Here is a 13,985-nt window from a genome sequence, read left to right on the forward strand (position 1 = left end):
CAGGAGGGTTAATTGGCACAAGGTGGGACTTCTGTCCCTCACTCGGGAGGAGGTCCTGCTTTGGAGAGCTGCCCAGCCAATTTGATTGGCTGGTAGTTCTCCAGTGCTTCCAGGCAGAATGCTGCAATGGCCGGAAAAAGCACTGCAGGAAACGGCCCAGCACGAAGTCCGGGGAACAGGAGGGCAAGCTAAATGGCAGGGTCCCAGGGTGGGAAAGTCTGGGAAATAGCCAGAGGGGGGCAGGGGTGCGGGGTTAGGCCAGAGAAGGGGAGGTCTGCAGGTCATCGGACCTGAAGGGGAGGTGCCCCAGTCAGAAGGGGACTTCTGATGGAGGCAAACCCCCCTCCTGCCCGAGATCCAACCATCTTAATTGACTTGTTTCCCTGCCTGAGCTATCACCTGTGTACAAAATTGAGACTGGGCAGGAACGGCCCTGTAGCCACTTAATTGGGGATGACAGCCTTGAGATACGAGGCCTTGCTTGCCCCAGTGTAAAACCATGTCAGGGCAGGCAGGGTCCGGGAGGGAATCCAGTCTATGCAATTTCACACTCCCCACCCCCTACCCACCTCAGAACCCAGAGGTTGGGGAGGGGGGGGGGGGGGGGGGGGTGAAATTCTAACCATTGCTCTTTCTCCCACTTTTTAAAAGAAGTGCTGGTTACAAAATATTTGGAAATGTAAAAATCTTGAAATCTCCTTCTTTCTTTTGCTCTCTAGTCCCCCGGATATTCTAATGCCATGCGTCTCGGCGCATGGGGTGGCAAGGTGGCACAGTGGTTAGCGCTGGTGCCTCACAGTGCTAGAGACTCAGGTTCGATTCCCGCTTGGGTCACTGTCTGTGTGGAGTTTGCACTTTCTCCCCGTGACTGCATGGATTTCCTCCGGGTGCTCCGCTTTCCTTCCGTGTCCAAAGATGTCTAGGTTAGGTGGATTGGCCGTGCTAAATTGCCCCTTAGTGTACAACTACATGCTGGTTAAGTCTGGTTATGGGGATAGGGTGGGGGTGTGGAGTGGGCCTTGGTAGGGTGCTCTTTTCGAGGGTCTGTGCAGGATTGATGAATGGCCTCCTTATACACGGTAGGAATTCTATATTTTGATCACCTGTGAACAACCTGCCAATATGACTTTGGACCAGCTGCCTGGTATCCTGCCAGAAGAGTCTCTGGATGTTTCTTCAGCTAATCCTCCCCATTGTGGAAGGAGCCTGACCATTGTTCAACCCCCCCCCCCCCCCCCCCCCCCCCCACCCCGACTTCTGCAGTCAGTGATCTAACAAGGTATTGTTTAGAACCAGTGAAACTCCCACAACTGAAATGTTTTGATTTATCGCAGGTCCTGCCTTGTCGATTTGTGCAGGCACCAAAGCAGATTTAACCATTACCTGGAATTAAAAAACTATAGCAATTTACTTTTCGCCTGGCTATTTTTATAGTCTGCAATTTTTGTAGTCACTTGAATGAAATGAAAATGAAAATCGCTTATTGTCACGAGTAGGCGTCAATGAAGTTACTGTGAAAATCCCCTAGTCGCCACATTCCGGCACCTGTCCGGGGAGGCTGGTACGGGCACTTCAGAGCGTAGGCAAAAAGGTGTAAACATTTCCAAAAGAGCAAACTCCAGAAGTACTGACTGTAATTACAGCAGATTTTTAATGCAGCGACAGTATCTCATTCAGTCATTTTCTCTTCTGATCCAAGATCAGGATCAGTGTTATCCGATTCCATGTCTGGAGTAGCTCACTTAATACGGGAAAGAAGAAGAGTGGAATTGACATTATTGCTATGTCATAAAAGCAGACAAAAAGATGGCCTCAAAATTCACGGGGCGGAATCCTAATAACACCGAAAACCCACACAGCGGGTGGGACTGTGGCTTAATTACTTTAATGATTAAGCTGCTTCTACTGACCAAATTGGAATCCTGATAGCATCATGTCTGTCCCTTGGCCCTCACATCTTTGCTCTAATTCAACTTATTATCTAGATGTCAAAGAAGATGATAGGTTGAATTGGAAGGAACAGTGTTCAGATATGGAGGGCAAGGGACATTCATAGTTATACTACCTCAGAATAGTTTAATCTCGAGCAGATCCTGCAATCATGAATCTCTTCTTTATGGCTGTAATTGATGACTTTTTGAATGTGTTGCTCTTAGTACTTGTACATAGAAGGGGACGGAGATTATTGAACCAGGTAGCAAGGGTCGTAGGTGAGCAGAATTCTCTGTTGCTGCCGGCAACACACACCCGCTCATAGGTTTCCCGACGGTGTGGGGTGGCTTTAATAAGAAATCCTATTGACCAGCGGCGGGAGTAGAGACTCCCGCTGCCAGCGAATGGCATGCCCCCGAGAAACACATGGCTGGGGGAAGGAGATTCCAGTCCCAGATCTTTCTTGATGAAATCTGATCTCGAAGAATCTTGTCAAAAATAAAGGTCACGAACAATGAGAATTCCCCATTGTCTCAGTATTACTGCTGGTTGAATTTAGGGAAAAAGGCTAATTCAGATGCAGGATAAATTGACCCCTGAACTAATTTCATGGAATCATAGAATTTACAGTGCAGAAGGAGGCCATTCAGCCCATCAAGTCTGCATCAGCCCTTGGAAATACCATCCTACCTAAGCCCACACTTCCACCCTATCCCTGCACCTCCATCCTATCCCCGTAACCCTACCTCACCTTTTTTGGACACTAAGGGCAATTTAGCATGGCCAATCCACCTAACCTGCACATCTTTGGACTGTGGGAGGAAATCGGAGCACCCGGAGGAAACCCACACAGACACGGGGAGAATGTGCAGATTCCGCACAGACAGTGACCCAAGCCAGGAATCGAACCTGAGACCCTGGAGCTGTGAAGCAACTATGCTAACCACTGTGCTACCTTGCTGCCCCTCTTTATAAGAACTTTAAACAGGAATTTGATGCATGGACAAGGATAGGCAGTCAGGGTGGGACTCACTGACTGATTATTTCAATGCGTTGGAATAGTATTTTAATACATGTTTCAATCAAATTTGGATCTCTGTGATTGGGTGATTTTCTTTCTTTTGTTGCTCTTGTTCAATTATATTTTTAAATGAACGAACAATGTTGCCCAAAATAGATTTCTGTATGGATTTCCTTATGGATCTTCAAGTGGAATTGAATTGAACTGAATTGAATTGGGTACTTACAATTCCTTAAGGTTGGTTAATGTCTTTATTGAAACGGGAAATTCATCCAGATTGTTGTAGTTCAAATCTCTGTAGGAAACAACAAATATTAGGAAATGTAACAAGATCATCTGCAGTCGCAATCAGAATGAATTTAGTTAGATTGCAGATGAATAGGTGAGTGCACAGTCACGTGATCAACATTTCATGCTTTAAGAGCTTCATTTCACTTAAAGCTTTTAATACACATGTAGTATCACAACAACAATCATGCAAATTTTAGTTGAATCAAAGGATTGGATGAATTTACACATTTTTAAAAATTTGGTGGTCTTTTGAAAAACTGAGGTAATGTTTTAAGTCTTGATGCATTAAGGAACTGTTATCCTTCAAAGGTATCTCAAGTTGTAATGTCCAAAACACTACAGGGCACGATCTGACGGGAGAAATACTCAGTGCGACAAGAGGTACAACTTCCTGGGTGCTTCCCGATGGCTGACCCGGCGAGATGTCTGCCGGCATCTAACGTGAATTAGGGCCTGAATGATCCCCCATGGGCTTCACAGCAGAAATAGCCATCCTGCCAGCTGATTTGCCTGGTCCAAACCCGGCAGCTCCCTGCTAACAAGGGGGAGCAGCTCATAAACACCTCCGAACACACTCCAGACAGCACACAGCCATGTCACCATGGAGATCTGCTCCACGCTTTGGAGACACTGACCTGGCCAGGCTGCTGGACGATGTGGAGGTGCGACGGGACACCCTGTTCCCCTGAGGGGGTCAGAGGATCATCCACAAGGCCGTCAGTGACGCCTGGGAGGCAGTGACAGGGGCCGTCAGTTTGGGCAGCATGACCAGGAGGACCTCAGTCCAGTGCAGGAAGAAGACCAACAACTTCCACCAGGCTGCACAGGTTCGTTGACACTGGCTTCCTGGCATCAGTCCAGCCTGCCACCCCCTGACCACCCCGCCCCCTACCTCCCCGCGGTGCATAGAAGATGACATGTGCACCATCAATTACCCCCTGGACCTGGGACTTCCTGTTGATGGCGGAGAATCCTGCTGCCCAGGCACATCGATGAGCTTGGTTCAGCTCGAAGTTTATGTAGTCAGCTGCACGGGCATATAGGGCGTCCGTGACTTTATGAATGCACTTGTGGGCTGTAGGTTGTGATGTGACATGCAAGTTCCTGCTCAAGCCCTGGAATCAACTGGTGGGGTAAAAGTTGAGGGCTTCAGTGACTTTCACGACGGGTATCCTTCCCGCCAAAGGGTGTTGAGTCCGCAAGGACGTGGCACAGGTTCCACACCATCCCCTTGTTGAGGTGGACTCTCCTGTGGCACATGCTGTCCAGCATCCTCTCAAATGGTCAATGACGCCGGTACACCTTGAGCTGTTGCTGGCCTTCCCCTCCTGGTCTCTCCCGGGACTGATGGGTGGCCGGGTCTGCAGGATGTGTAGCGGCCCCCTACACATGTGGCGCCGGCTCATGTCTGCGTCGATGCTGTTGTTGCCGTCTGCGGTGTCTGGCCACCTGGACTGCCTCCAGCACCTCGAGGGCAGCTTCCGCGGGGTCACAATACCATCCATATTGTTACGAATTGGAGAAGGTGAGAGACCGACAATCAGTTATGGCTTCCAACCCGGGACCCTCAAAGTACCAAGCCTCCCGACCCTTAAGTGCCCTGTCTTCTCTCATAGTGTCATCCAACGAGCCGGATGTGCTGGGGGAGCCTCTAGACCCCGGAGCTGGACCCCTGCAGGGAACATTCGGGGGACCGAGCTCAGGTACCCTCCCTCCACACACTCACCCTCTGGTCGCAGGATTATCCCCAGTGCTGCAGCTCACCTCCAGAGAGTGTGTGATTGTTGGCTGCTGGCACAGTGGTGCTGATGCCCCCAGGGTCCAGTCAGTTTCCAGGCCTCACAGTTTGATTGAAATGCGAGGCAATCACACTTGTCTGAGACATGGCACATGTACCCACGAGAATCCACTTGAGAATATTTTGTTTATTAAACGATCAACAATACATTCATACAAAAAACTGAATACAAACTACTCACCAATCCATATATCCAACAAGGAAAATGCACCACGCCACAACTTTTTGCTACAGAATTTCGAGACAAACACAATGCCACAACAGTGCATTTATACAAGGAAAACCAAACACACTTTAAACATGAAGCAGCCAACAGTACAATGAGGTCACCAGCATTCAAACTGACCTGCCATTCTCTCCCCCTCCCACAGATCCCAGCAGTAGGTTTGTATCAGTGGAAAGTCACTCAGGGGTAGCGTTACAATACCCTGGAAAGGCACACCAATGCCAAGCACATCAGAAGAGCAAAGGAGCATCCCTTCCCCTTTTCTCGCCACTACTAGCAGGTCATCTTGCCCCCTCTCTTTCCTCGTTCCAAGCCACAGGAGCAAATCAGGCAGCAGCAAACAAACACACAGCCTCCAGGCATTAAACATTATACAATAAAATAAAGTCACCAGCAATCGGGAAAATAATTGCAGCAACAGTTCTAGCAAGTTGCCACAATGAATATATCTGCCTCTCTCTCTCCCCTCGCGCAGCACCCAGCAGTAGTCTTGCATCAGTGGAAAGTCCCTCAGGGATACCAAACAAATACGCCAGAAGAGCAAAAGAGTTTCCTCTCGCCTTCTCTAGCGCTGGAGTAGGTCATCTTGCATCCTCCCTTTCCTCGCTCCAGGCCACAAAAGCAAAAGAGGTGGCAGCAAACAAACACACGGCCTCCAGGCATTAAACATGAAACCATCAACTCTTGGGAAGAGAGTTACAGCTTTTGAAATGGACAGAACAAGGAACCGATTAATTTTTCTACAGGAAAATCAGAGTGCAATTTTTTGTCTTTTAAAAAATTTGTTCATGGGATGTGGCTGTCACTGGCTGGGCCACTATTTATTGCCCATCTCCGAGGGCATTTAATAGTCAACCACATTGCTGTGGGTCTGAATTCACATGCAGGCCAGCACAGGTACGGACAGCAGATTTCCTTCCCGAAAGGGCATTAATCAACCAGATGGGTTTTTACGATAATTGACAATGGATTACTGGTCATCATAGATTTTTAATTCCAGATATTTATTGAATTCAAATTTCACCATCTGCCCCGGTAGGATTTGAACCCAGGCCCCAGAGCATTACCCCAGGTCTCTGAATTACTAATCCAGCGAAAATATCACTACGCCACTTCAGCCCCGAAAGTGGAAGTGAGAAAGTGGAAATTGAGCAATTATGACCACTGGAAAAGGCAGGATGCTGGCACCAATAGAAAATGCCAGATCAGGAAAGTACAGGCCAAATGGAGAAGGACTGGACGGGTGGACAACATGAGAAACTGGAGGTGGAGGGAGGAATGACAGTGACATGCAGAATTGCAGTGAACAGGGAGAGATGAATTTCATCCCTTGTCAGGGGAAGGTGATTAGATTCTGTCTTGTTGGGGATAGTCATTCGCTGGCATATTTATGGCATGAACGTAACTTGCCAAATATCAGACCAAACCTGATTGCTCTCCATGCCTTGCTGCATGACCTGCTTCATCATCTGAGGATTTGCGAATGGGACTGAAACACTGTTAAATTATCTGTGAATATTCCCATATTTTTCCTTATGATGTAGGAATGTCATTGATGAAGTAGTTGAAGATGGTTGTGACTAGGACACTACCCTGAGGAACTCCAGCAGCGATATCCTGGGGCTGGGTTGCTTGGCCTCTAGCAACCATACATTTTCCTTTATGCCAGGTATAACTCCAGACCGGTGGAGTTCCCACTGACTGTGGTTTTACTGTGATGTTCCTGTTATGAATTCAACTCACCCCGTGTCCCTGCGTGCTAAATTAGCCGTCTGTGGAGATCGTGGGTGAGATTATCCATTTGGAAGACCATGGGCGAGATTCTCTGTCCTGCCAGACCCGTTTTCTGATGTGGTGCGCCCCCGCGACAGTGGGATCATCCGTCCCGGCAGCCAGTCAATGGGGTTTCCCATTGTGGCCACCTCCATGTCGTCGGCAAATCCCTGGATGTGAGTGCGCTGCTGGTGAAGCGGAGGATCCCGCTGACGGAGAATCCCGCCCCTTGTTCTCTCCTCGGAGGAGAATTACTTTCAGCAGGCAATTCAGTATTCCTCGCCATGCAGATTAATGCATGGTGGGGAATACAAGGGATTCCTGAGGGAATCCCACTATTGGCCCATCATTTTGAGCAGGTGGCCTGATAGTGAAATCCCACGGCCAGCCACTCCCCCCCACCCCCATACACACGCCACCACCCCTGGATTTTCTCCCTAAATAGGGAGACCCCCACAGGGACCCCCTAATGAAAGGGACCCCCACAGCGACCCCCTTAATACAGAGACCCCCCTCCATTGAGACCACATAATAGGAGAGACCACCCTGTAACTAAAGTGACCCCCCCCCCCCCCCCCACCCCGACACAAACAATTTTGAGGTGCTGAGCTGGAAATTGACTGAACTGAACTCCCTTTGATGTGGTTGATGTCTGCAAACATTGTGGTTGCAGCAGTTAGAGCGAAGAAGATAAATGAAGCAGGGCTCACAGCTGGTTTGTGGAAGTTGTCAATCACAGCCCACGAAATGAGTGAGTGAATGGCTTGCTGCTACTCGATCTGAGAGGTTCAAACACGGGTTACAGCTGTTCTCTTTTCAGGAATGGACATGTGGTGCTTCCAGGTGAGTGTTACCACTGTAATTTAATTCAGTGCCACTGTATGGACTGCTCTCCAGCTTCCAGACAGGCATCTCATTTCTCAGGGAGGGGGGGTCGGTGCAGGAAGACCCCTCTAATTACGGGGTCCCTGTAGTTAGGGGGTCCCTATGCGGATCCCTCTAATTAGGGGGGATTCGTGTGAGGCTACCTATAGTTAGGGGGTCCATGTGGGGGGTCCTTCCTGTTAGGCGGTCCCTGTGGGGGCCTGTTTAGTTAGTGGGTCCATGAGGGGGTCCTTCTAGTTGGGGTCCCTGTGGAGGTCCCTTTAGTTGGGTGGTCCGGGGGAAGGGTTTCATGGGACCTGGGGGATTCTCCAATTTTAGGGTGTCCCTGGTGGGGGAGGGTCTGTCTGGTAGAGCAGGTGTGGGCATTGTGGGGGGGAGGAAAGGGAGGCCCTTGGCTGGACTTTGGTGGCAAATCTCTTAAGGAGTTACCCTCTGGGCCCAGCGCGCGGTTCACGCTTGGTGATACCTGTTGTAATCCCCGCCCACTTGATTCCCAGTCCAGAGAACTGGAGAATCACAGATGCCCAGAGATTCTGGAGCCTGGCCCACTAATGCCATTTGCATCCATTTATATTCTCCCGATGGCACGTGGCAGTGAATCCCAATCCCACCACCAGTGGGGGACCGGAGCGTCGCGGTCGGTTCGGCGCCTGGTGCAAATCTCAATTTCAGCCAGGTGCCCGATTCTCCGCCCGATCGTAGTTTGTGATCCTGGCGTCGTGGAGCAGAGAAGCCCACCTTGTAACTTTTTAAAGCACATGATATTCCAAGGCTTGTTACATTGGTTCCTGCCGCTAACAAGGTGGGGCACTCTGGTAGGGTTTTAATAGGTCACAAGATCAGTTCAGACTCTTCTTGAGCAAGTGTCACAAAGACAGAAGGAACAGAATCATCTCCCAGTTAAGTAAAAAGAAAGGAGCAGACACGACTTAAAGAAGAGCTGCAGGGAGAAAGGTGCCCCTGTGAGCCGTGGTGTTCTGTTTAACATGGTCATATGTCTGAAAGTGCTTGTCAGCTAATGTTTGAACCCAGGGAGAAGGAATCTTGGAAGGTGAGATTGAAACACTGCCAGGTGGGCCATTGTTAAAGTTTCAGTGGGAGTGACATTTGGAGAGAATTCCAAAGCAGGAGCTTCAAATGGGGAGAGTATAAGACATATCTGTAAATTGCTTTATTGTTCTGAACTTGCATGATAAAGTTTATTTATGCTTGTTGAAAACCTGTAGAATGTTGTGACTTTATTCACTTGTTAAGCACCTTGGGCGGGATTCTCCCCCACCCACCGCCGGGTGGGAGAATCGCCGGGGGTCGGCGTGAATCCTACCTCCGCCGTCCTCCCAATTCTCCCACCCCCCCCCAAACACCGTCCCGGTGTGAGTTGCGCCGCCCGCCTCGGAGAATGGCGGGGTCCGGCGCCACTCAATGGTAGCCGGGGCCTCCCGAATTCTCCGGCCCGCGTTGGGCCGAAGTCCCGCCCATCTGTAGCCGCTCCTGCCGGCGTAAATTAGAGTAGGTCCCTTACCGGCGGGACCTGGCGGTGCGAGTGTGCTCCGGGGTTCCTGCGGGGGGGGGGGGGGGGGGGGGTGTCACGGGGGATGTGGCCCCGGGAGGTGCCCCCACGGTAGCCTGGCCCGCACTCGGGGCCCACTGATCCGTGGGTGGGCCTGTGCCATGGGGGCACTCTATTTCTCCGCATCGGCCGGTGTGGTACTCCACGATGGCCGATGCGGAGACGAACCCTCCCGCGCAAGCGTGGGGATGACGCCAGCATGCGCTGCCGCTCCCGCGCATGGGCCGACTCGTGCCGGCCGGTGGAGGCACTTCGGCGCTGGTTGCCGTGGCGCCAAGCCCCTATCCCGCCAGCCGGCGGGGTGCCAACCACTCCGGGGCCGGCCTAGCCGCTGAAGGTGCGGAGGATTCCTCCACGCCACTCTGTCCTGCCGGGTCCCCCCGCTCTGCCGGGTACGGGAGAATCCCTCCCATCGAATCTCAAACGTTATCTACTTTAAGCAAAATGTTACTGGTTCCCAACAGGATCTTCCCCTGTATGTCCTGGGTCTGGCTAAGAATTCTGACACTGTACTCAGTCAAACATTGCCTTGATGTCAAGGGGAGTCACTCTCACTTCACATCTCAAACTTAACTCTTGTCCATCTTTTGATCAAGGCTGCAATGAGGTCTGGAGCCAAGTGATCCTGGTGGAAACCCAAACTGTGCATCAGTGAGTAAGTGGCATTTGATGGAGCAGTTAATGGTTGAGAGTAGGATGATGGGGCAGTAATGGACTGAATGGATTTGTCCTCCTTTTTGTGGACAAGGTACACATGGGCAATTTTTCACTTTGACAGGGAAGCCAGTGTTGTAGCTATATTGGAAAAGCATGGCGAGGTTGCAATTAGTTCTGGGAACAAGTCTCCAGCACTATTTTCAGGATGCTATCTGAGCCCATAGCTTTGTTGCATCCAGGGCACTTAGATGTTTCTTGATGTCATGTAGAATGCAATTGAAAAGAGTACAGAGGAGATTCACGAGAATGACACCAGCGATAAAGATGTAGCTACGAGGATAGGTTTGGAGTGGTTATGACTGTTTCCTTGGAGATAAAAAGGCTGAGAGGAGACTTGACAGAGATATTCAATATGGTATGGACAGGGTAGATAGTGAGAAACAGTTCCCACCCAAGAGAGCATCAAGAACTAAAGGGCACAGATTCAAAATAATTGGCAAAAATAGTAAAGGTGATGTGAGGAAATTTGTTTTCAGCCAGAGGGTGGTTGGAGTCTGGAATTAAAGTCCTGAGAAGGTGGGCAGCACAGTGGCGCAGTGGTTAGCACTGCGGCCTCATGGCGCCGAGGTTTGATCCCGGCTCTGGGTCACGATCTGTGTGCAGTTTGCACATTCTTCCCGTGCTTGCGTGAGTTGCGCCCCCACAACCCAAAAAGATGTGCAGGGTAGGTGGATTGGCCACGCGAAATTGCCCCTTAATTGGAAAAAAAATGAATTGGGTATTCTAAATTTATATTTAAAAAAAGTCCTGACAAGGTAGGGGAGGCAGGTTTGATGAGGTATTCATAAGGGAATTGGATTGCCATCTGAAAAGAAAGAATGTGCAAAGTTATGGGGCAGTGGGACTACATAGAATGCTTTTTCAGAGAGCTAGTGCAGACTCGATGGGTTGAATGGCTTCTTTCAGCACTGCAAAGATTCTGTGGATCGAATGGCATGAAGAATGGCTTCTCTGACAGAGCTTTGTTCTGATCTGTTGTATTTTGGGATCACTTAGATTTGTCTATAACATGTTGCTCCTGCTGTCTGGCAGGCATGTTGAGTTTTCACCAGATCATTTGGAATCTTATTTTTAGGTGCACCTGGCGTTGCTCCTGACAGCTTGATGGCAATGTTGGAATGAGGGATATGCCAGGCCACGAGTTTACATGATGTGATGGAATACTGAAAATGCTATAGATGGCCCATGGCGCTTCATCGATGTCCAATCTCCATGGGAACCGGCGGTTGATTTTGTTTTTAAAACAACTATTGAAAACAAAACAAGTGACAAAGATTTGCCATAGTTTGCATCCAGATTTGTCGGAAGCATTCAAAAAATTTCCATTGGAATATTGCCATCGGCCTGCTACTAAAGTGCCAATGAAGGGAGCCATTTTGTTTCACTACATGGGCGAAATCTTCCCAGTCGTACGGGGGATATCTTGAAGTCAGGTCTGGCAGGGATTCAGATACATTAGCGTAGATTTAACGGGCCAATATGTTCCTGCCTCCAGACAATTCCACAGGAGGTGGGTCATCACCGCCAGAGGTTACCCAAATGCAGTAGTGGGTGGCCAATTGGAAAGATGAACTGCCTGTTTCTGGACTGGCGAGATGGGGAATGTTGCTGGCAATTTCCCTGCGGCAGATAGCCTCCAGCATGATGGCAAAACATGGCCAGGTGCCTGGAGGTGGTTTGCTGGTGATTGACCGGAATGGGGAGGGGAGGATGGAGGGCAGCCGCCAGGGGCTGCTATTGCAACTCTTACTGGAGTATCACTGATCAGCTGGCCATAGCTGCAGCTTTTCCTCTTTTGGGAGCGGGTCAGCTGTGACCAGATGTTATTTTTGAAGAATTCTAACTTCTTCAGCGGGTGCTTCAAAGTGGAGAGGCCCTCGTAGTCTCCATCCTGCAGCAATAGCTCCTACCTCTGCTGGTCGTGCTGGGCTCCTCCCAAGGCTGTGGGCCCTCTACTTGGGCCTTAATTGGAAGATGGACTCTGAGGCGGTGATGAAGAGTCTGACCCCAGCAAGATCTCCCAACAGGCACGCAGGCAGCAAGTGTGGGGTTGGGATCCAGAAATGGTCCTGCCCTTTGAATATTTTCAAAGGGGACAAAAGGAAATAAGATCAGATTTATACTGTTGTGTGTGTGTGTGGGGGGGGGGGGGGGGGGGGGAGCAATGGGGCTGGATAGAGAGCCAGGGATAGGTGGAGATTGACAAGGATGTTGTGGACAGAAAGACAAAGGGACTGTAAATGGTGGAGATAATGATGAAGAAAGGTGCTGATGGTGGCACATTAAGAGATTAAAATGTGTTCATGGCATTATCTCCACCTATCGCTGACCCTCTATTTAGCACCAATGCTCCATGCCACCTCCTCCAGCGACCATCCCACAACAGTACCATCCAGACTCAAAACGTTAGCTCCACTCTCTCTCCACAGACGCTGTCAGGCCTGCTGAGAATTGGCCAGGTTTTGTTTCAGATTCTGCGTCCGCAGTCATTTGCTTTTATGATGTGGAGATGCCGGCGTTGGACTGGGGTGAGCACAGTAAGAAGTCTTACAACACCAGGTGAATCTCAAATTCACCTGAGGAAGGAGCAGTGCTCCGAAAGCTAGTGTTTGAAACAAAACATGTTGGACTTTAACTTGGTGTTGTAAGACTTCTTAATTTGCTTTTATAAAATTGAATTAACTTTGTTGGCAAGCTTGCAAATTCATAACCAGAGATCTCCTTCTGAAATGAATCTTTCATGCAAAATATTACACAGGCCTTGCATGTAAAGGCAGTGTTAACAGTCGCAAATGGAATCAAATGTTTGTTCTGCTTTTTGGTGTTTTGCTTTGTGAATGTGCTGGAAGAAGTCTTCAATTGCTTTGAAATTATGTTTGTGCAATGTTTTCAGATACAAGCTTTGAAACCAACACAGGGTAAGTTCTGCAGTTTCTGCTCTGCATGTATTGCTTGAACAGCCCAAACATCTGAAATATTTAGGACCAAACCGAGATAACAATTAAGTTGTACCGTCATAGTTGGCAAACATTTTTATGTCTACTTATTTGACAGTGGGTGACTAATTAGGCCTCTCAAAATAGCTTATTTTGCAGGAATGAATATAATATCATGGCCGAGATTCTCCGAGCTTCCACGCTGAAATCACGCTCGGCGTGGGGGTGGAGAATGGGGCCTCAGACCCGCGATCGGGTCCGATGCCGGGACGGGATTCTCCGACGACCGGAGTATCCCACCAGCCGCACGTGCACGGTTGGCGCGGCGCCAGTCGGGGGCCATTGAAAGAGGCTCTCGTGGTGATTCTCCGTGGCCGAACGGCCAAGTTCCCGCCAGCGTGGTTCACGTATGGTTCCACCTAGCGGCCGTGGTGGCCGTCCTAGTGGGGGAGCAGGGAGATCAGACTTCGGGGGGCCTCCATGATGGCCAGCTCCGGGATCTGGGGACTACCGATTGCAGGGCGTACACGATCGGGGGTGGGGGGGGGGCTCCGCCATGTTGCGCAGGCCCTGCGCGAAAGCGGCTGCCGCAGATGCACAGACCCACGGCCGGCAGTGCAGGGCCGCGTTTCGGCACCGGAGCTGCATGGAGCACTCTGGCGCCGCACTGGCCTCCTGTGAGCTACAGAATCACTGGGCCAAGAGACCCGTTGACACTGGTGTAAAACACCCCGGTGTTTACGCCGGCGTCAACACTTCGCCACGTTTTTTCAGAATCCCGGCCCATATTCTACAAGTTTTAAATCTGTATATAGTTTGTCATATCCTGTGTGCTC

The 13,985-nt window shown here is 50.0% G+C and overlaps 1 protein-coding gene across 1 annotated transcript in view; it reads right to left on the reverse strand.

The window, feature by feature from the left end:
- The window catches only part of LOC119954975 (leucine-rich repeat-containing G-protein coupled receptor 5-like), a 201,701-nt gene that overhangs the window by 36,003 nt on the left and 151,713 nt on the right, over positions 1-13,985 (reverse strand). Inside the window, 1 exon segment of the mRNA XM_038780739.1 lies at positions 3,180-3,248. Within this exon segment, the coding sequence (XP_038636667.1) occupies positions 3,180-3,248 (69 nt within the window).

Source organism: Scyliorhinus canicula, chromosome 20 (genome assembly GCF_902713615.1).
Source record: "Scyliorhinus canicula chromosome 20, sScyCan1.1, whole genome shotgun sequence".
Taxonomy (NCBI): domain Eukaryota; kingdom Metazoa; phylum Chordata; class Chondrichthyes; order Carcharhiniformes; family Scyliorhinidae; genus Scyliorhinus; species Scyliorhinus canicula.